This window comes from Seriola dumerili, unplaced genomic scaffold (genome assembly GCF_002260705.1).
Source record: "Seriola dumerili isolate Sdu_G_001 unplaced genomic scaffold, Sdu_1.0 BDQW01000230.1, whole genome shotgun sequence".
NCBI classification, from domain to species: domain Eukaryota; kingdom Metazoa; phylum Chordata; class Actinopteri; order Carangiformes; family Carangidae; genus Seriola; species Seriola dumerili.
The window spans coordinates 4563690-4584161 of record NW_019174485.1 but is presented as its reverse complement, the minus strand read 5'-3'; the positions used below and the strand labels follow the sequence as shown (position 1 = coordinate 4584161).

The 20472-nt window shown below is 38.3% G+C and overlaps 1 protein-coding gene across 2 annotated transcripts in view; it reads right to left on the bottom strand.

Annotated features, from left to right (window-relative positions):
• LOC111229380 (tumor suppressor candidate 3) overlaps positions 1-20472 on the bottom strand; it is a 69173-nt gene that overhangs the window by 14123 nt on the left and 34578 nt on the right. For both annotated transcript variants that reach the window (XM_022755695.1, XM_022755696.1), the window contains exons 4-7: positions 17078-17218; positions 13218-13358; positions 12873-12962; positions 2131-2194 (exon numbers count right to left, since the gene is read on the bottom strand). In XM_022755695.1, coding sequence (XP_022611416.1) covers positions 2131-2194; positions 12873-12962; positions 13218-13358; positions 17078-17218 — 436 coding nt within the window. The remainder of the gene's footprint in view (positions 1-2130; positions 2195-12872; positions 12963-13217; positions 13359-17077; positions 17219-20472) is intronic.

Sequence of the window (20472 nt, the reverse complement as noted above, 5' to 3'; positions counted from 1 at the left end):
ATATGTCAGTGTGCGTGTCAGAAGGTACACCTGAGAAAAATACATACAGTCTAGACAGTCAGTATTTGGACAGTCACACAGAATTGGTTCTTGAGGCTCTGTACTTCAGCACATACAATTTCAAGTAAAATAAAGAACACAACACAGAACACATTAAAGTTCCAAGTCTCAGCCTTAATTTGAGTAGGTTTAAGTCAATATTGAAGGAACTGTGTGTGAGATACACTATAGCCCTTTTAACAGATGGTGCCCAAATTGCAAGGGCTCAAAGGCAATTAGACACTTGGCTACAATATGTTTCTTTCTGTGTTGTTTTAATGTTAGAAGAAGCAGGTGCATATAAGAAAAATATAAAATGGCAAAACACCTGGCAGACCGAGGAGCACAAGTCTTGTGGATGAGCAGAAAATCATTTGCACAGTGAAGAAAAACTCCTTTATGACTGCACAGCAAGTCAAGAATGCTTTCCAGGATGTAGGCGGATATGTTTCCTTGTCAACGATCAAGAGAAGACTTCATGGGCATAACCTTAGAGGATTCACCGCAAGATGCAAACCCCTGGTAAGCCTCAAAAACAGAAAGGCCAGGCTGCAGTTCACAAAAAAAAAGAAAGTGGAAAAAAGTTCTATGGAGTGATGAAACAAAAATCAACCTCTATCAAAATGATGGAAAAAGGAAAGTGTGAAGAAAAAAAAAGCAACAGCCCATGACCCAAAGCTACCACATCATCTGGTTTCAATACTGATGGAAGCAACAGGATGAATGCAGAGGTATACAGGAGTATTCTGTGCTCAGATACATCCAAATGCATCAAAAAACTCCTTGGACAACATTTCATCGTTCAGTGGGACAATGAGGAGGAGGAATATCCTTCATCGATCAAGTCGGTCACCTGATCTCAGAGCTTCGTTCTACTTGACAGACCAGACTAAAAACTAAGAGACGCTTCCACAAGCAAGAGCTGAAGATGGCTGCAGCGAAGGCCTGGGAGAGCATCACCTGGGCAGATACAAACATCTGGTGATGTCTATGGGTTGAAGACTTCCGGCAATCAGACTGTTCAGGATTTTCAACAAAATGTTATCTAGGGTGATTTTGTTTGACTACATTTGTATCCGTCCAATTACTTACGAAGGCCTAAACATTTAGCACTATGTGTTGAAAGGGCTACATCCCCCACAGGTTTCTTTCTATATTGATGCAAACCTATTATTTTATGTAAAGCTGAATGTAAAGCCTGGAGACTAAACACCTGGACTGGCATCTGAACTGTATATCTGTGTTTCTTCCTCATCCTACAATGGTATAGTTAATGAACTGCTTTGGCACTTGTGTGTGTGTACATGCATGTATGAGGAATTACACAAGGTTACAGACAACAGGGTAGGCGTGTTGGCGTTTCAGCAGGCGTGAATGTGTGCGTGTGTGTTTCATTTAGATGTAATCAGATGGGCAGAAAATAAAAAAATAAACTGCGTGAGCGTGGACAAACAAATATTGCTCTGCAGCAGGTGCGACCTTGGACCTGCTATTTCCCATGGGGACGAACACAACAGCTAGGGATGAACAGTATCATTACCCGCACACATAGAAAAGCACCAGTGCAAGTACACACGGGTACACAAGCAGACAGAGAAGTAGACAAACACAAACAGAAACATCTATCCTGCCAAACAAGTACACAAGCAAACACTCATACACACAGACACAGCCTATCATCAGGGGTTGAATTTGGAACAAATCAGGCAAGGAGATGAACTTAAAAGAGGACAATCTCTTGTCTTTGTATTGTCTGTTTGTTCAGTCCAGCAGGCTGCCTCCCTATGGAGAGTGCACACAGATGACAGAGGTTTTCGTGTTGAGAAAACAAATGTAGAAGAATGGCAAAATTGGAAGGCTGTGTCCAACATATAAAAGGTGGCTTCCTAACTGTTGTGTGTGAACAAATGAATAATTAAAGAAATTTTTTGCCAAGATGAGCTGCTGGACATTTCATTGAGAGTTAAATTTGTCTGGATGATTCGCATTTTTGCAGCACCATGTTTCCATTTATGTTGACACATGAAACATACACACGTACAAACAAACTCTAATCACGCAGATCCCTGAAACACGGCGGTGAAAGGATACTCAGGAGAAGGATGATGTGAGACTCAGCCACAAACTGAGCCTGACTGCTGCCGTGAATATAACTCTGTGGGAGAGAGAAAGAGAGAGACAGACACGTAAGGTGACCATTGTCATTTTCAACTGTCAAAAAGTTACACTGGGTAACATGCTCAGTAGAACTTCCAAATTGAAGAAATAAAGAAACATAGATAATTTTAGTCATGAACAGTGAAGAACAGGATGGTTGGAGATACCCAGCAGAAATGTTGGAAACACTGAAAGAAAGGGATTTCGGAAAATTACCAGTAAAAAGGTCATAACTTCTTCTTTTTTTTTTTTCTTTTTTTTTTAAAGTTACAGAGCGTAAATGTCATAAGACAAAAAAAAATTTTTTTTTTTTTTTTTTTTTTTTTTAAATTTAAAAGGGTAAAAGTAAAAAAAAAAAAAAAAAAAAAAAAAAAATCCAAAATGAACGAGCTGTTTAACTTTTAATTGTATCTGGTACCATTCCAAGAGAGAAGCTTCTAATGGTTTATGAATCTACAATGATGCCCGACAACCCTTTATCTTTTGAGTGCAATATCCATCCCTGAAATAAACAAACCTGGACTTTGTTGTAGCCACAATGGTGTTCCTGGCTTAATTTCATTCTTTGCTTTATCATGACAGACACGATAAAACGTGTCTGACACAAGCACATATGGTGTTGTGAAATGCATGAGGGAGATTATGTCGAGTTTAACAGTGTATCCATGCCTGTGCCTGTGTGTGTGTTGTGAGCCACAAAGAATTCCTTCATCTAGTGTGTAGGTGTATAGCGGTGCTCCCTTTTCACTGACTGGGCAGGGAGGCCAATCTAACCCTTCAGGAACACTTACACACACAGACACACATACGAATGCAATAACTCACATTCACTGCCTGACCTCGAAATGCAGACTCCCACTGCTAAACTTGCTGGTACTGTACAACCTAAACTTAATGCATCTATCCTGCATTAATGCTGCTTCAAAATCTTTCAGAGAACAAAACAAGTAACCAAATAAGTCGCATGTCAACAATTCTTCTTTGTTCCAGGAAACGGACAGAACAGAGGATCATCTATCTATATTTTGATTGTTTTGAGGATACAAAAGATGTTATTATTGGCTTTTTTTGTCTGCCCTTTACATGGTTTAAGTTAGGCACAATCATTTACCTGGAATCAGTAATGTTGCAGTTACATGTTGTCATTTTTATTGGCTGGAAGAAGAAGAGGTAAGCGATGTGGAGCTGAGGGAGCAACTCTTTGAGTTAAGCCCATATGATGGATTTAAGAGAATTTGTGGCCTTCACCAATTTTCTTACACTTAGAATTTGTCTGTAAAGGTGTTCTAACTAGCAAACCAAGCTTACACATCACATCAATTTTCTCTTTATAGATCACTGTCAGTCACAGTCAGTACCAAGGACACACTGTTCCTTCAGTGTAACGGCGCAGTGTCTCCAATCCCAAGCAAGCTTCTCTGGTAGGATGACAGAGGCCTAATTTTACTGGTATCTTCCTCTAACTGATGGGGAGATGCAGAGAAACAGACAAAGGAAGACAAAGTGGAAGTCTTGTGGAAATGAGACAAATAGAAGAAGAGAGAGACAGAGGAAGAAAGTCTTTCAGTTTGTTTCACATTGAATCCTTGCAGACTATTCGCATCTAGGTTTACAGCACATCTAGGGTCTCTTTTTCCGCTCGACTGCCCCAGTGTTCATTTCTTTTGCTATTAGACAGGAATAAGGATGGAAAGATGAATAGAAGACGACAAAGGAGGAGGAGTAAAGGGTGGACAGCTTTTTCTTGCTTCAGTGGAGAGAAATGGAGAATTTTTGCACTTGAAAGCAGACATTAAGACGACAAAGACTCAAGGCTGAGACAGATCCTTTTGTCTTCAATACCAAACCTGGGTTTTTGAATTGTTATCAAGATGCTTTCCTTATTGACTGACAAACCAAAGCCTCTTCATTAGCACAATAAAAAAAAGTTGTCTTTATTTGGAACTTGGCGGGAGATTACTTCTTGCATTCCTATTCACTACACAAAGAACTGCAAATGAATCTTGGAATTTATCTTCGAATCAAAAGCTGGACTTAATAATACATTATTAATTTTCTCAAAATGTTAGTTAAATTCCAGGTTAATCAAAGGTAAAACTCACAAGCACAAATATGATAGAACATTGACCGTAAATTACTGTGGAAAAACACAAACACACAAGCAAAGACAGATCTAGTGCTGTAGCTTTCTGGCACAACCTTCTTAATGGTATTTGGCCTTTGGACAAGCATGCACATGAAATTAAGGGGAATGACTTGACTAGAAATATTGTGAGGTACTATGGTAGTATGTAAAATGATTTATAATGTAATGTAAAATGCCCTTGTCTGTTGAAAATTTTGAAAATGCATCTCGACTGTTCATTTGAAATGAGAGACTTCTCAACTCTCATATCAGCCTATACATTCAACGAGTTACCAGTTTATAAAGCTATATCAATCCACATCCAGTCCTCTCAATTGCAATGCAATAAATCCTACCTAACCCTGCCTTTGAAATGTGTAACAAAAGAACCGTTGAGTTGAATAACCACTTCTCTATGAACACAAACTGAGTAGGATACAGTTGATAACGGTATTGAACTGCATTAAATTAACAGTATCAAAGTCAAACAGTACTACTACTAGCAGTTTTTCTTATATTGTGGTATATTACCTATTTATGGTAGCATACTCATGCAAATGTGGACAACCACACTTATTGTAGAGATTTTGTAGATCTCGAAACGAGGAAAGATTAAAAGACAAAGGGAATATTTGTGAAATCTTCAGTAACTGTACAAGAAAAAAAAACATACTTGCAGGGTAAGGAAGCAAAGCTGTTTCGTGAAAAAGACACAGCTGTGCCATGTTACAAAAGACTAACTAACTACTCCAGATGCAAACTTTAATTGAATAAGAAGAGCTCAGTCCCTCAGATAGTGGAAATGATTGCTGAGTAGATATGGCAGGTAATAAGGAAACCGGGCAAAAGAAATAAAAAATAATTACAAACAATATCACAAAATAATTCCTGAAAAGCTCGTAAAAACCTCACATCAAGGAACAACAAGTGCATTATTTTCCAAGGGAGGGATTTTTTCTTTCATTACCAAAACTAAACAAACATTACTTCATACTACTTCTCAACACACTGTTCTCTGCATGTGACCCCTCTCAACATAAACAGAAAATGCAGATAGAGGCTATGAGAAAGAGCAGTGCTGGGGGATGAAAAATTCCTCAATCCATGGCCAGGCACTTCCAATTAATCTGATGGATTAGAATGCAGGAGTTCCATTCATTAGTGTGCAGAGCTGAGAGTGTGCGTGTTTCAGTGTAGCTATGCATGTGTATACTGGAAACTACTGAGTGAATGTGTGTTTGTGAAGTGGACTGTTTAGGGAGCATTTTTCTATGTGAACAAAACTGTGTGTGTGTGTGTGTGTGTGCTCATTAAAAGGACATACATCGAGGTGGTCTGGTAGTAAAAGAAACCATAGCTCGTGTATCTAACATGGAGATGAATGGAAGAGCTGGTAACTCAACATTCACACTCTATAGCTCGCTCTCTCTCCGACCTAATCACGCATACCGGTTACCTACATATACCAACTCATACACTTGCAGTCTTTGAAATATGGTTTGGCGCTGCATATAGCCAGAAATGATGCAAAAAGGGACCTATTATACAGTTTAGATGAAAATGGACGGAGACAAATTAACCTGTTAAGACACCCAATTACATAGATGAGGACAGCTTCCAATGCTTCTACCACCAAATTACCACCATGTTCTTGTTGTAAACAAGGCAAGAGAACTTTACTTCAAAGGTTTCCCCGCGGAATCACATAAGGACCTTCACTGATGTACAGCCCATCAACAAAACAGCTTTTTTTGGCTCCATATCATGGTCGATAATATACAGGTTCAAACATACATCTTAAACCATCTGTAAATGCTGGATTTGACCATGTGGATGTTTGAATTGAACTTTAATTTATTTGGGAGACTGTGTGAATACATGCCTCAAAAGCACATCTTTAAGAAGAGGTCTGTCGTGTTTCACCACTATCTTGTTTGAGATAGTGGACTTCTTTTAACTAAGACTTTATACACATTTGGTGCGCTGGAAAGTATTTATGGCAGCAGGACAGTGTCTGTGAGATTGACTTAAACCCAACCCCAACACAACAAAATGGGGAAAAGGTGAAGGGGTCTGAATACTTTCTGAATGCACTATGTGTGTGTTCACGAAGATGTGAACAGCCTGTGTGTGTCTCTGTTCATGCACTCATTTGAATACATTGACATTAAAAAATCTTGTTTATATAAGAACTGCATAAAACAGCTCATTTGTCAGACTTTGAAGCAAATTAGGTGTCTGCACCAATGCAAGCAATATAATATGCTTTTATATTCACACACAGATACACACGCATACACACAGAGGAAGAAGGTCATAGCCATCTCACATGTGTATTATTGTATGAAAATGAGGCTGAAAATAAGCTCTGGGAAGTGGCTGTCAATGACTTTCTGAACGTGTCACATCCACCTTGCTGCATATCACAGAAAAGTATTAGTAAAAATGTAATAGTTGACATCAGTGACAAGCTAATTCGACACTGATAACTCAAAGCATATGAGCAATGAGCAAACTTTTTCCCTCCTCTTGACTTGACTACTCTCTCTTTAAAACCAAACCACTGTAGTGTTAGCTGTTAATACCTGTGGGCCAGATAACCTTTACAAATAGCTATATTCATCCTTTTCCATCCGGTATCATGTATTTGTGTGTATAGTGTGTGTGTGAATGTGTGTTTGTGTGTGTTTTGTTTGGTAAAGGTCAGGAGGCACTCAGACAGGAAGAGGGATAAATGAAAAGTCAACAAAGCAGAAAGAACAGAGGGGAGAAAGAGTAAGTAACTGAGAGGAAGAGAGGTGGAGTGGAAATATATGCTTCATTTATATAAACAAAGGATAGGTTTGACTGTGTGTGTTACTGTGAATGGCTGTAATGATAGGCGATCTAGGAACTGAACCTTACAAGGTACTCTGGGTAAGAGTAAGCTAACTACGTACAACAAAAAATGAGAGCAAGAGCGTGAAAGTGAAAAACAAGGGAGAGGGACTGATGTTTGCAGGATGACACAACTAGACTGAATCAGACCTGTAAACGGCAATGAACACACAACCTGTACTGAAGCACGAAACAGCTCAGTCATTAATCAACCGAAAATGTTGAAAGAATTAAGTTGAAGATAATAGATCGTTTTCTGATTGATAGCTAGAATATTGGAATTTAAATATCTCTCAGTTAAAAGAGAAATATGGTGCTACACATCAATGATTTAATGTCTTACTAACCAGATCTGAGAGCATATGGCGATGATTTATCCAGAACAGCAGAGGGACTATGGGCAAGTTCACTGAACCCTTCATTTGAACAAATATGGTAGTCTGTTTTAGGGATTCAGGTGATGCTTTAAATTCTCATTATCTACTCACTGTTTATGCAGTTCAGTGTTTACACACTCCATGGAGAGTTCAGTTTAATTACCCAAGAGTCAATTAAAGCCATTTCAAACCCGTTTTCTTTTTTCTAAATATGTCAATCAGTAAAATGAGGTGACTTCTCATTTCCTCCAAAGACTAAGTTTTATTTGTGTTTTGTTTTTCTGGGACACACACTCACTCACTCACACTCACACTCTCTCTCTCACACACACACACACACACACACACACACACACACACACACACACACACACACACAATAATACACACTAATACACACACACACACAGGCTTCTGACTCCAAGAATTGCTGGTTCAATCCATGGATTGTTCAAATAAATCTAGACAGGGATGAAAGGAAAAAACAAACAAAACAGACAACCAAACAAAACTTGCTACTCTGTTATTACCTCTACTGAGGTGCCTTCGGGCAAGGCAGTTAAATCCCAACTGCTCCAATAAACCTTCTCAGTGGCCAACAGCTCTTCTAGCATTCATTTTCCAAGGGTGTGTGTATAAGACAGAGGGAGCAACTCCTACCTACCCTACTACAACCCAGTCCCACCAGCATTTGAAACTGCAAAGTTCCGCAGTGAAATCTATTAATTGTAATGGAATGCTTGTGAGGGTAAAGTAAATCCATGCAACTTTTGACTCAAAAATTTGCACCACTGATCAATACCAAGCCGTCTTGATGGTACTGACCTTTGAAGAAGGCCCAAGAGAGTCCAAAATAGAGGAAACTATTGTAGCTAATTGGCTGTGTTGCACAATTCACTTTCATTTCACCTCCTCTGAGTCTGAGTAAAAACTGTTCCACAAAAGTGGAAATTCACAGACAGTCATGAGACAGGAGTCAGTGGTAGAAATAATTCTTTTTTCATTTAAGTGAGCAAACCTAATGTCCCACTAGCAACTGAGCTAACTAGCTGACTAGAAACTCAACTTTTTAAAATGGTGTATAGTCCTGAGAAAAAAAAATGCCTGGGCAACTAAGAGGCCAAGGAATGAAAAAATGAAAAGAAGCTCAGAGGATTATTGTGAGTGACTAGTGCTAGTCTGGCTGGCTACCATCTTCTGTGTCTGCGTTCTTCCATCTGCGAGCTACAGCAGTTTACCAACTAGCCCTGTGAGTAATCACTACATCACAAAGCTTCTAGAGCCAAATATTTCACCTTGATGGCTTTTCTGGTGTTACCAATATGATGATATGTTAAACGTACATTCATTTAAATTTCATTTAAATATATATATATATTTGATGAAATTGTAGTGAGCGTCTCACTGTGCAGCCAAGAAAAAAAAAAAATATATATATATATATTTTTTGTCAGTTGACAAAATATATATATATATATTTTTTTTTAAAATATAATATGATATTTCCTTTTTTGTATTCTTTCAGGAACTATATGGTTTGTGTTTTGTCACAACCTTTCTATCTCTTTCTATTTTTTTTCTTTTTACACCTGTCTCTGTGTCTCTGTGTCTCTGTGTCTCTGTGTCTCTCTCTCTCTCTCTCTCTCTCTCTCTCTCTCTCTCTCTCTCAGGACATATGTGTTTAATATATGGTTCTTAATTACAGTTCTCTGCTAAAAAACAATGGCTCCAATCACTTTGTATACAGCTGTGAGTGTGTGTGGGTGTGAGCAACTGAGTGTAGAGACAGAGAGGGATGGTCAATGTCTACTGGTCTGAACAAATATCCAGCCTAAAGGACAATTTATTTCACTGCTTCACTACACTGTTCAATTCACTCCATATCGGCCCAAAACACACAGATAAACACAAAAGCATTCTCTCTCTCGATCAAATGCACGCACGCACACACACACACGAACACACCCACACCCACCCACACACACACACACCCACACCCACACCCACCCCCACACCCCCACACACACACACACACACACACACAAAGAGTTGTGCAGGTACAGGCAAAAAGATAAAGCAGCACTCACACCCACTAACACGCACAACACACTCATGCCCTCTCCAAGCCAAAAGTCAACTATTTGCAGAGAACCAATAAAAGTGACAGCAGTGTTTCTTTAAAATATGAAAGGTTAGCAGTAATGTAGAAAGGGCTGCTGCCAACAGCTGCCAAAAGCCATCAACCAATCATGTGAAATCAGCTGGAAATATGGAAATGCCATCAGCCTATAGTGTGGAAAGAAGGAAGTGGTCGCTCATGGTAAAAACCGTGAGAGAGAGAGAGAGAGACACTGGCCGAGGGACTCCCCGACGCTGATGTTAACGTTTACATATCGAGTCGCTTGCCTGAGATCCCTTTCCTTCTAGGCTGGAACATGTTACAGTTTGTTAATATCAGTACCTCAAATAAATTTTGGTAATTGTATAATATTTAATACATAACGTTGTTTTCTTTTATTGTGTGTGTGACCATGTTTGTGATATTTTGTAGTATGAGTTTGTAGTAGTGCATGGGAGTATGGTTCATGTGTGTCTGTTGTAGTGTGTGTATACGTTTGTCCAAGCAAAACTGTGTCTATGTCCAATTTTGTGTGTATGTGTGTCAGCAAAAATGAGCCAGCGGTATCTTCTTGGCTGCACAGTGAGACGCTCACTACAATTTCATCTGCTTGGTCATGACATTCGTCAGTTGACAAATCCTTTCAATATAGTCTACCTGGCCTCGCTCGCTCATCATTTTAAAGGAATTACACTGTCTGGGGAGAGTGGGAGGGAGAGGAGAGTGGGAGATTAGACAGGGAGGTGAGAGGAACTAACATGAAAAAAGAGGGGAAGGAGAACAGGAAAGATAAGACAGGTATCTTTTCAATATCATCTGCCCAGCTGAAGCTATTCACTGTCAGAGGAGGAGAGTGGAAAAGAGGGATTTAAAGAGAGCATAGGGGAAGGATAAAGGTGGAAAAGGTGTGAAAGGAGAGAGGAAATAAGAAGGAGATGAAGGCCATTTACACAGGATCTAATGTAGCTATCCCCACTGCTATTTTGGTTGAATGGCTGCAAAACAGCAATCTGGCCTGGAAGCTGAAGAAAATGTGGTTGGGTTAGAGCATGCACTGTATGTCACTGGGGTTATCAGTGAGGCTACTGCTGTTAAAGAGGAATAATTAAGGTTATACAATGAGGCCTTGGGGGCTGGGCCTGTATAGGACTTAACTAGAAGTTAATAATAGAAAAGCATAATGGAGCCAGCTCTCAATGCCTTTACATAATTTCACAAAAAACTCTCTTTATTAGGTACACCTTAGGTACATCTGCCATGACATCTATCTTTATGATTTTTTTGGAAACATTTTCCTTTTATTTGTTTCAGGAGCTGCCTTTGTGGCTGGAAAAATCTCAAACCATGAATTTTCAGCTTTCTGGGTCAACTAGTAGTTTCCCAACTTAAACAGGGCAAACAGTGGCCCTAATATATACCCTAACATCTCGCCAGATCCTCAGCCTTGCTGCCCTAACTGGTATAATTTGTTTTCAGCATGCTCAATAATAAATCTTTTATGACCTGCTCACCTTTGCATTTGAATCAGATGCCGAGGGGTATTGCGCTCTAAAGTTGGGGGATTAATTTCTCTCTTTATTTAAAATGCTGTTTCAACACTTGAGTATGTCAAAGCGCTAATGCTGCCCTCATCGCTCTGCTCAGTCCATACAAAGGCAAGAACAAGAGATGAAGACAGGACCGAAGCAGCAACTAGCTGACAGCACTTCTTTCTTATTAAGACTATAACATGGTATGAAGACAGACAGAGATGTGAAAAAGTGATGAAGAAGGGAGGGCAAAGAGAAGAAAGGGAAAGAGTAGTTGGGAAGAAAGAGAAAAAAGAGCGCATTATTATATACAGGTACAGGAAGGAATGCATGGGAGAAAGGTAGCAGAGAAAGGAATGAAATAAAATGTATCTATCGACCACACAAAGCTCTTGTGCACTGATGACACAGCATTAGGGGCAGTTAAGGGTTTGTTTTTCAAGGACAAGGACACTTCGACACTCTCTGGACGACCCGGGGATCGAAACAGGAACTTCCCGATTACTGGACGACCGCCCTACACTATTACACTGATCCTAATATCAAATATAGTTTGATATTGCTCACAGCGGGAGGTTGTGATGATTTTCTTTTTTTTAAAAGTTTTTTGCCTTTCCTTTTGACTTTATGAGCGTGTGAATGTGTGTGTGCAGTCCCCTCTGCTGTGTGTTTGTGCGCATCTTCCAGACTACTGGCTACAGGGAAAACCAATCCTCCTCAGTCTCTGCATGATGTGAATTGACTTTTGCCACAACAACTGCACTGCTCTGTATGTTTTTGTCCGTGACCCCATGCATCACTCACTGTGGAAGGATTTGTGTGCGCGTGCAAATGCACACAAGGCGTGTATCAGAGAACATAATACCGTAAACGTGTAATCACGTTTTTAAGTTAAATTCTTCACTCACTTCCCCTCTCTCTCTTCCATGTCCCTACCTTTCTCACACATTACTTTCTCTCCCTCCTCCCTAATTTTCTAGGATTTGTTCATATTTTTATTTTAATTTCACACTTGAGTGAACAAACTTAAATGATGACCAGAGCAAAACTATATCTGCAAATTCTGTGCGTGTGTGTGTGTGTGTGTGGCAATTGCCCAAAAACACAGAGTAACTATAAAACACACAGAAAGAAAGAAAGACATTTTCTCTGCCTCCTTTCTCTCTCTGCTTGGTCTAAGATGACTCTGACATGTCTCTTGGGTGACATTAACACACAATGACTGCTCCCACCTGCCCAGTAACACACTCGCACATATACAACACACTGTCCCGTCACTGACCTGTTAGCAGGTGGTAATGGCACAGAGTGTATTTTACTCTGGGCCAAAAGCCTCACAGATGTTCCTATCACTGATCTAAAACAGCCTCACTCACCACACTGTAAGACAGATTAAGTTTAACCTTATGATTTTTTTTCTTTTTCTTTTTCTTGAAAACACATGTACCAGCTGTAGAGAAAATACTGATAGAGGGAAGAAAAGAAGGAAAGACGATGGTAAGGAACGAAAGAGAAAAGAAGGTAGTAAAGAGATGGAAGGTTAGATTAAAGGACAAAAGTAAAAGAATAGAAAGAAGAAAACAGAAAAAAACAGATTGATGGATGAATGCATGGATATATATAGGAAGGAAGAAAAATGTGATTCATACCACTTGTCCATTCTGGGGGTTTTTGTGGGCATAGGGAGGACCTCTGATGTGGTTCCACATCTGACCAGATGTCATTGCAAAAACAACACACTATCAGAGAGAGAGAGACAGAGAGAGGGACAAAAAAAGACAGGGGGGAATGTGAATTAAACATCATTAGAATGGAAATCTTAGTCAGTCTGAAATTTATCCATCTCAACAAAATGACATAAAATCGAACTTAAAGCCTGCAGTATATCTTCTTATGGGGTAACGTTACTCCATTCAACTTGTTTCCAGTTCAGTTACACCCCTGTGTGTGTGTGTGTGTGTGTGTGTGTGTGTGTGTGTGTGTGTGTGTCATACCAGTGCAGCCATGGCCCATCCAGTCTTGTTGTATATGAATTCCAAGTTGTTCCTCCTCAAATACAGCAGACCTCCAACCAAAGAAACTAACAGAGCCAAAGCAATAGTCCCAGAATAATTGGGAGGACGGAAGACACGGATCTGGCGGAATGGAGGGAGAGAGAGAGAGAGAGAAAGATATGAATATAATATAACTTTTACATTTTTCAGTCACTGTATATATCACTATAGTAAATGTATAGATGTATTTATTTATTAACTCAATGGGTCCAGTCTGGATCAAGAGCTTGCAGGGTTGGAAACCAGTAAGTTTTTAAAATTCAGGATGAATAAACTTGGCACAGTCTGAATCTATAATCTATTGACTAAACTCTTAAAGAGAAACACCTGTCCCTTCAAATAGATAGTTTGCAAACCACAAATACAATAACTGGATAATAACTTGTAGTACTGTCTGTGTGTGTGTGTGTGTGTGTTTGTGTGTGTGTGTGTGTGTGTTTGTGTGTGTGTGTGTGTGTGTGTGTGTGTGTGTGTGTGTGTGTGTGTGTGTGTGTGTGTGATCCTGATTATACAAAAATGATTTCTGACCCTGTCTTGACAACATAAAGTGAGGAAAACCTTAAATATATAATTTAATGTAACATAAGATAATATAAGTAATATAATAAAGTCAAACATAGCAGACATGGACAAGGATGTTCCATCTTGATCTTTGAAGGTCCACTTTAAAAGCTCAAAGAGCTACTAAGTGTACTTATGAGATTAGATACGTTGGTTACCTTAAACAGATATAAAAAAAATAAACAAAGAAGAGAGTAATGTAGTTGAGGATGGAGACAATGCAGCATTTATATTTAAAGCTTCAATGTTAAATCTGACCTTGATTCATTCTTTTCTTTTCATTTGACACAAAAGAAATTTGGAATAAAAGAATTTTTCTTTAAAAGGTTACAAAGCTGTGGATATCTATTCATGGAAAGCTTAGTGAAATTTTGATGCCATTCACACTAAAAAAAGCATTAGAGTGCTTTTCTTTTATGTGCAAATGTGCCAACTGTGAGCTATTTTGCTTCAACAGTCTTAAAAAAAAAAAAAAAAAAAAAACACCTAAAGGAAACATTAAATGTCACTGCATGGTTACAGGCAAGTGCATGACCATGTCCTTATCCTGAAAATGATCCCTGAATGTGTTCATTATGTCGTTTAAGGAAAAGGTCTTTTCAATAAAAACAATAAACAGTTTCAATTGTATATATACGTATATATATATATATATATATATATATATATATATATATGGTGTTCTTACCATTTTCAAACATGAGTTTTGTCAACTGTTTTAAAGCCCTCACTTATTCCCCCATTGGAACACATTGGAATGTGTTTCATCCGTGATAACCCACAGACAATGGTAAGACTTCACAAGACTAAATAAGAATGAGGGGAAACAACATTTTCAGAAGGTACAAAATGATGATATCGAAAAAAAATTATTAAAAAATTTAAAGATAACAAAATGTTCTTCTGAGGAATGGCTCTTCAGAATTTTATTAACCATAAACATATGACCATATCATATCAATTGTTCAGGTCTTTATATTAAAACTCTTCTATCATAACTTTCATGTGTTTCTCTCTCACTCTCTAAATATAAATATATGCATATAAATAAATACAGTTTGTCTCTAGATTTCGATCGTAGGAACAAAACAACGTCATCAAGAGCACTATGCAGTACAATAAGAGGTTGACAGGTGTGTTTCCCTTAAAGCTGCTGGTCTAAACACTTGGTCAAGGTTTAATACACAGTGAAAAGAAACTCCCTTGTTGCTAATAGGGTTATAAGATATCTTATATCAGTATTATTAGAAAACATTTGTGAAAACATAAAAAAAAAAATTGATTTTTGGATTATCCACAAACCTCTGTATTGGCAGTTTTATAGGCACTATTTCTTTGGGTAAACTGACCCTTTAGAAAGCAAGCATTTAGGTGAGTTTCAAGTGATAGTAAAAAAAATATTGATGGAATGAATTTCATACTTCATACTGCATTTTACCTATTTATCATTTTGTTTTTTCTTACTCTCTCTTGCAAAAAAGGTTCTTCAGGTTCTTTCACCACCCTCCTGTGAGAAACCTGGCACCCTGCTGCAACCAAGTGGGTAACTGAATCTGTAACAAACATGCTTGATAGTTGTGATGGAACACATTTTAGATTGTGTTTGACCAGCCATTAAGAAGCTGTGTTTCTTTCTTACCAGTAAAGGTTTCTCCTACCTGACACACATTCATTTGTGTGTCAAATAGGGGAAAAAAAATATATCTCACCTTAAACTAAATAGGTAGGAAACATTTGTGCACCCAAAAAGAAACTGCATGTGTGGGGCCATAGAGCTAAACTGACAACATGCTGTGCTTGCTACTAACAGATGCAATGGTAAAAATGCTCGAAAAGATACAACACATAGAGTATGTGCCACCAACAGTGATTATGTCACCATTGAAAATATGTGTACCATCTGCTGCAGCTGAAGTGTTACTGGATTTAAAGTATGCATAATTCAGGAAGGAAAAGTGAGAGAAAACGAGATTTAGTCTCTATGTCACATACTGTGCGAGTTTGCAGCCTCACCTATAATCCAGGAAATGAGAAGAAAATGAAAGAGATGCATCCCTTTCCAATTTACAAAATATATACAGTGGTGCCATAAAGTAGTCAGGCTGCTTTACTTTCACTATTTTGTTATACACTAAAATTCTAATTCTTTTGGCCAACACAAGAAGAGCAAAATCAACACGGTCTATGTTTAGTCATTTTTATGTTGTGATTGTAGCTGAAGAAAAAACAGAGATACAGTAGATACAACAAAGACACGGTGAGCTCTAATAATGTACAGTGTATGTAAACCACTGTAATAATGCCCTAAAGAGTCTCATATTACATTAAGTCATTCTGAGTTTTATTTTGGAAGGGGAAGGTATTATGCAACAGAACAGCTAATGTCTCATATGTTCACACAGCAGTCAAAGCTCTCCACCTTCACCATCTATCCTTATTGTCAGCCTTTCATACTATAGTGGCACTAAATTTAAACACAAACTTCACTTACTCCCCTTCATTCCAGTTCCTTCATAACACAAACTTACTCATCTCTGTATGTTTTTATACATATTTTTGATCGTATATCTGTCCTGTTTTTTTTTTTTTTTTTCCTTTTCTGTTTCTTTTCTATTCATGCGGTAAAGTCACACTGAAGTGCCTGAAAGCTAGCACTTAGTGAAAGTGCTCCCCTCTCCTTCAATGAAAGATAGCCATTTGAATCTAGATCCAGAAAGTCAGTGGGACACTTGGACTATGTATGCTCATACTTGGCTGACATGTTGCTCAGGAAAGCAGATACTGTAGTCAAAAGGGTGAAGGTTTGATCTCCCAGGAGATAACAACTTAAGTGCCTCCAAGGAAAGGCATTTGCATGTCCATGTGCAACACCCTGTTCCCTGAAGCTTAAAAGGCTATGACAACATTGCATCTGCCGTTACAAATACTAAAGTGTGGTTCACACCTAACCTGCTTGGTGCAGTGTAAAAAGAAAAAAAACAAAAAACAGGTCCATTTGCCTGTATTGGTCAGTTTGTTGAAGAAGGTCTCCACTCATTTAGCAACAATTAAAAAAGATCTCTGTAAGTTACAGACTTACGCAAGATAATTTGGTAACCACAGTAACACATAACATGTGAGCGTGTGACTGCAGGGATTTTCGCTTGACAATCAGAAAATGATACAGAGTTAATACAGAGGTGTTTTGTGTTTGTGTCCTACTCTATGTTCTGTATGGTGAACATCTGTGTATGTAGTACCTGAACGTCTGTGCGGTCTGCAATCCACTTGGCCAGCTGCTCTGAAGCAAAGCCAATCCTTTGCAGGTCAAACGTATCAGCCCTCTTTGGTTTTCCCTTAGCTGGAAAGTGCATGAAGGTTGGAGCGCTGTTCATGTTCAACTAGAGAAAATGGGAGAAAATGAGGATGGAAATATGAAGTTAATGTCATCTCTGACTTGTCAAACAGTCATAGATCACAATATCTTAATCATCATAGGTTCACCTTCACCTCCACCTTTGCATTATACTGTATGTGTCAAAGTTTTTAGTCTCCATTGTTAATCATTCCTATATACTTAATCGCTTGCTGTCCTTAAAATTCAATTCTGAAGCCTATTCTCTTTTTAAATTTATGATCTTTTTTTTTATGTGATTCTACCTGATTTCTATACATCAGAAGCTAAAAATTCCCAATGCCCATCAAATAACAATCTACATACACTGTACATAGGTTTCGAAATTTTGAAAATTGACTTTCATCCATTCACACACACATTCATACAGCGCTTTTCCTTCACATACAGCGGCCTTTTTCTACCATACACACACACTTACACACCTTCAGTACCTTGCCCAAGGAAATGCGAACTGAAGGAGCTGGGAATCGAACCACTGACCTTCCAATTAGTGGATGATCCGCTCCTGAGCCACATTCAAATTCCATTTTATGTCAATGAAAACGGACCTTTTGCAGAACTCCAGCCATGTGTGCAGACTTTCAGAAACTCAGTTTTTAGCGTTGCCTATACAAATTGTTTTTTGCGGTTAGGATTACATTGCCGCCTGTTGGTTTGGCATGCTTTCAACAGCGTGTTTTACATTTTCACATGGACAGTGATTTTTTTTTTTTTTTTTAAGACTGAAGGAGGAAATCCCATGTTCTAATAAATACCTGTCTACCTGTGGACTAAGACTTAGTGCCTCTGTAAGAAATATAATATATATAAAACAATAAAATACAATAAAAAACTGGTTTATTCTAGCAGTACCTTTCACTTGAAATAATGCAATTGTTTTTTTCGTCAGACAAGCACAGTCATCTTTAAATTTCCATAACTTGTCATAACTACACACATGTATGTATGTATTCCTATAGTGGGATATTATGAACCTATTTCAAATATACATATACGTTTTGTGAGTGAGTGATCCGCAAAGTGGCACAAACAACTAAATCAGCCAGCAATTTCAATGAAGATACCCTTACTGACAGCGAGCATCAAAGAACAAAGCTCACTCTGCTTCTTTTTGAATGGCATTATGCAGGTACACTGTGCCTCTAAAGCACTGCTGTCGGTTGGAAACCGCATTTAAAATTTTGTTCCTGCTGGGAAATGAAGCGAAGCTGTCCAAATCCTGTCCAAACCTTCCAGCCACAACATCTCCAGATTCACACTCCTCAAGTACATTATACAAAATACTATAAGACACTTTGAAAATTATAGAAAACCAATTAAGTTGTCATACACATTATATTATATTATGGAGAGCTATTCAGTTGTCAAAACAACCTACCCAAATTTGATTGGCTTTAAAGTTGCACTATGCTGCTGTACCCTGACTGGAAATATAAAAATCGAGTCAAGACTCTGCACTGGGCAGATACTCAATACTAAATGACTTGGCACAGGAACGATGACAAAAAATAACCCTCAAAGATCAGTAGATATAAGGAACAACACCAGTGCATTGTATTTCTATCATGTTATATGCCTCTCTGTGTGTATGCGTGTGTGTACTGATCTAATTACAAGACAGCAAGTGGGTGTGTGCTGGCTATCACAGCTAATAACTGGACAGAAAGACATCTCCAATAATTCTATCTTAGCATAAATATATTCTTTTATACAAATGCATTGTTCTGTTTCCTGTCTGTCCTATTAAAAATAAACACATCTCACACACACACACACACACACACACACACACACACACACACACACAGCTAAATAAAGACAATTGCATATAGTAGGAATTTCAAAAGATGTTGATTATCTTCTTTCTCTAAATCCGCACCCTCCCCCTTATGTTTCACACCTATTTAACTCCAAATCCCAGGACTCCCTACAATTATCAGCAACAATAAAGTCAACTGGTTTACTCTCTCCTGTTTTCCCCAAGGCACCTGGAGAAACATGGAGAGGAGGAGAAAAGGAAGGAAATGAGGAACGCATAGAAATAATGAGTGGAGAGGAGAGTTGTAGGTTATTTTTCTATCCACCAACTTTTAAGTGATAATAAGGGGATTAATGTGTTAGAGGCATGTGTGCATGCATTCATGTATACACACACATGTAAGAATGTGTATACATACAACATATGCAAAAATACCCATGAACACAAACTTCAACAGCCTTTTTTGTCACGACAAGAATGGATGAGGATAGAGTCATGAAAATGAAACAGCTTTGAGGAAATATTCGAAAGAAGTTGCAAGAAACCCAAAGAGTAAGAAGGAACAATTGAAGTACTGGAGGAAAAAGAGTAAGAAATATTAAAGACACTTAAATATTAAATACCAGACTATTTTTAACTGAGGATAGCTATTTAAAGTTCTAAGAGTATAAAGTGTAGTATAACAAAGGACAACAGGGAATTTACCTCTGTATTTTGTATCTTTTTCTGTATTTGGGTAAAGCTGCTTGAAGAAAGTGTCCTGTTTCTGGTACTGCCTGTGTTCAAGAGTTTTTAACCTACTCAGCACTACTCAGCCACACTAGAGAAAAACAGAGAGGAAGTTTTCTAGTGACAAAAATGTCTTTAAAGCGAATAATACTTATACTTAGATTTTTCAAAAGCTTTTTGTTTGTTTGTTTCCAGTTTGTTGGGGAGCACACTAATTGTCTCCATTTTGGTTTCACTGGTTGAACGCAACTCAAATTTATGTACAGAGGGGTCCAAAAGTCTTAGACCATCATGATGAAGTGATAACTGTTACCTCTCAGTCAAAACCTATGGTAGACCATTAATGGCATGTGTGCTTCTACACTTAGAAGCATGTCATTGGATCAAAAGTAGGTAAAAAATTGACACTATTTGAAGGAATAAGCTTTAGCATTAGCAATAATTAGCCTGTTTTTATTTCAGTCATCCATCCATTTCATCACAGTGGATCACATCTACAGCTGAACACAATTAATAAGAGAATAATCTACAGCCCTTGTTTATGGCACAGTAGAAGTGCAAAACAAGGATTACAGACAGACTGGTGAGCCTTATGTTTATGATGAAACCAGTCACTGACAAATGCATCTTTGAATCAGTTCACATTTCCCAGACAAAAAACCTACAATTACTGAAGTTCACTTGCATCTTTCCATTGACACTTTATGTGTCAGAGCTTTGAAAGTTGCTTGGCATTAAGCCTGAACACA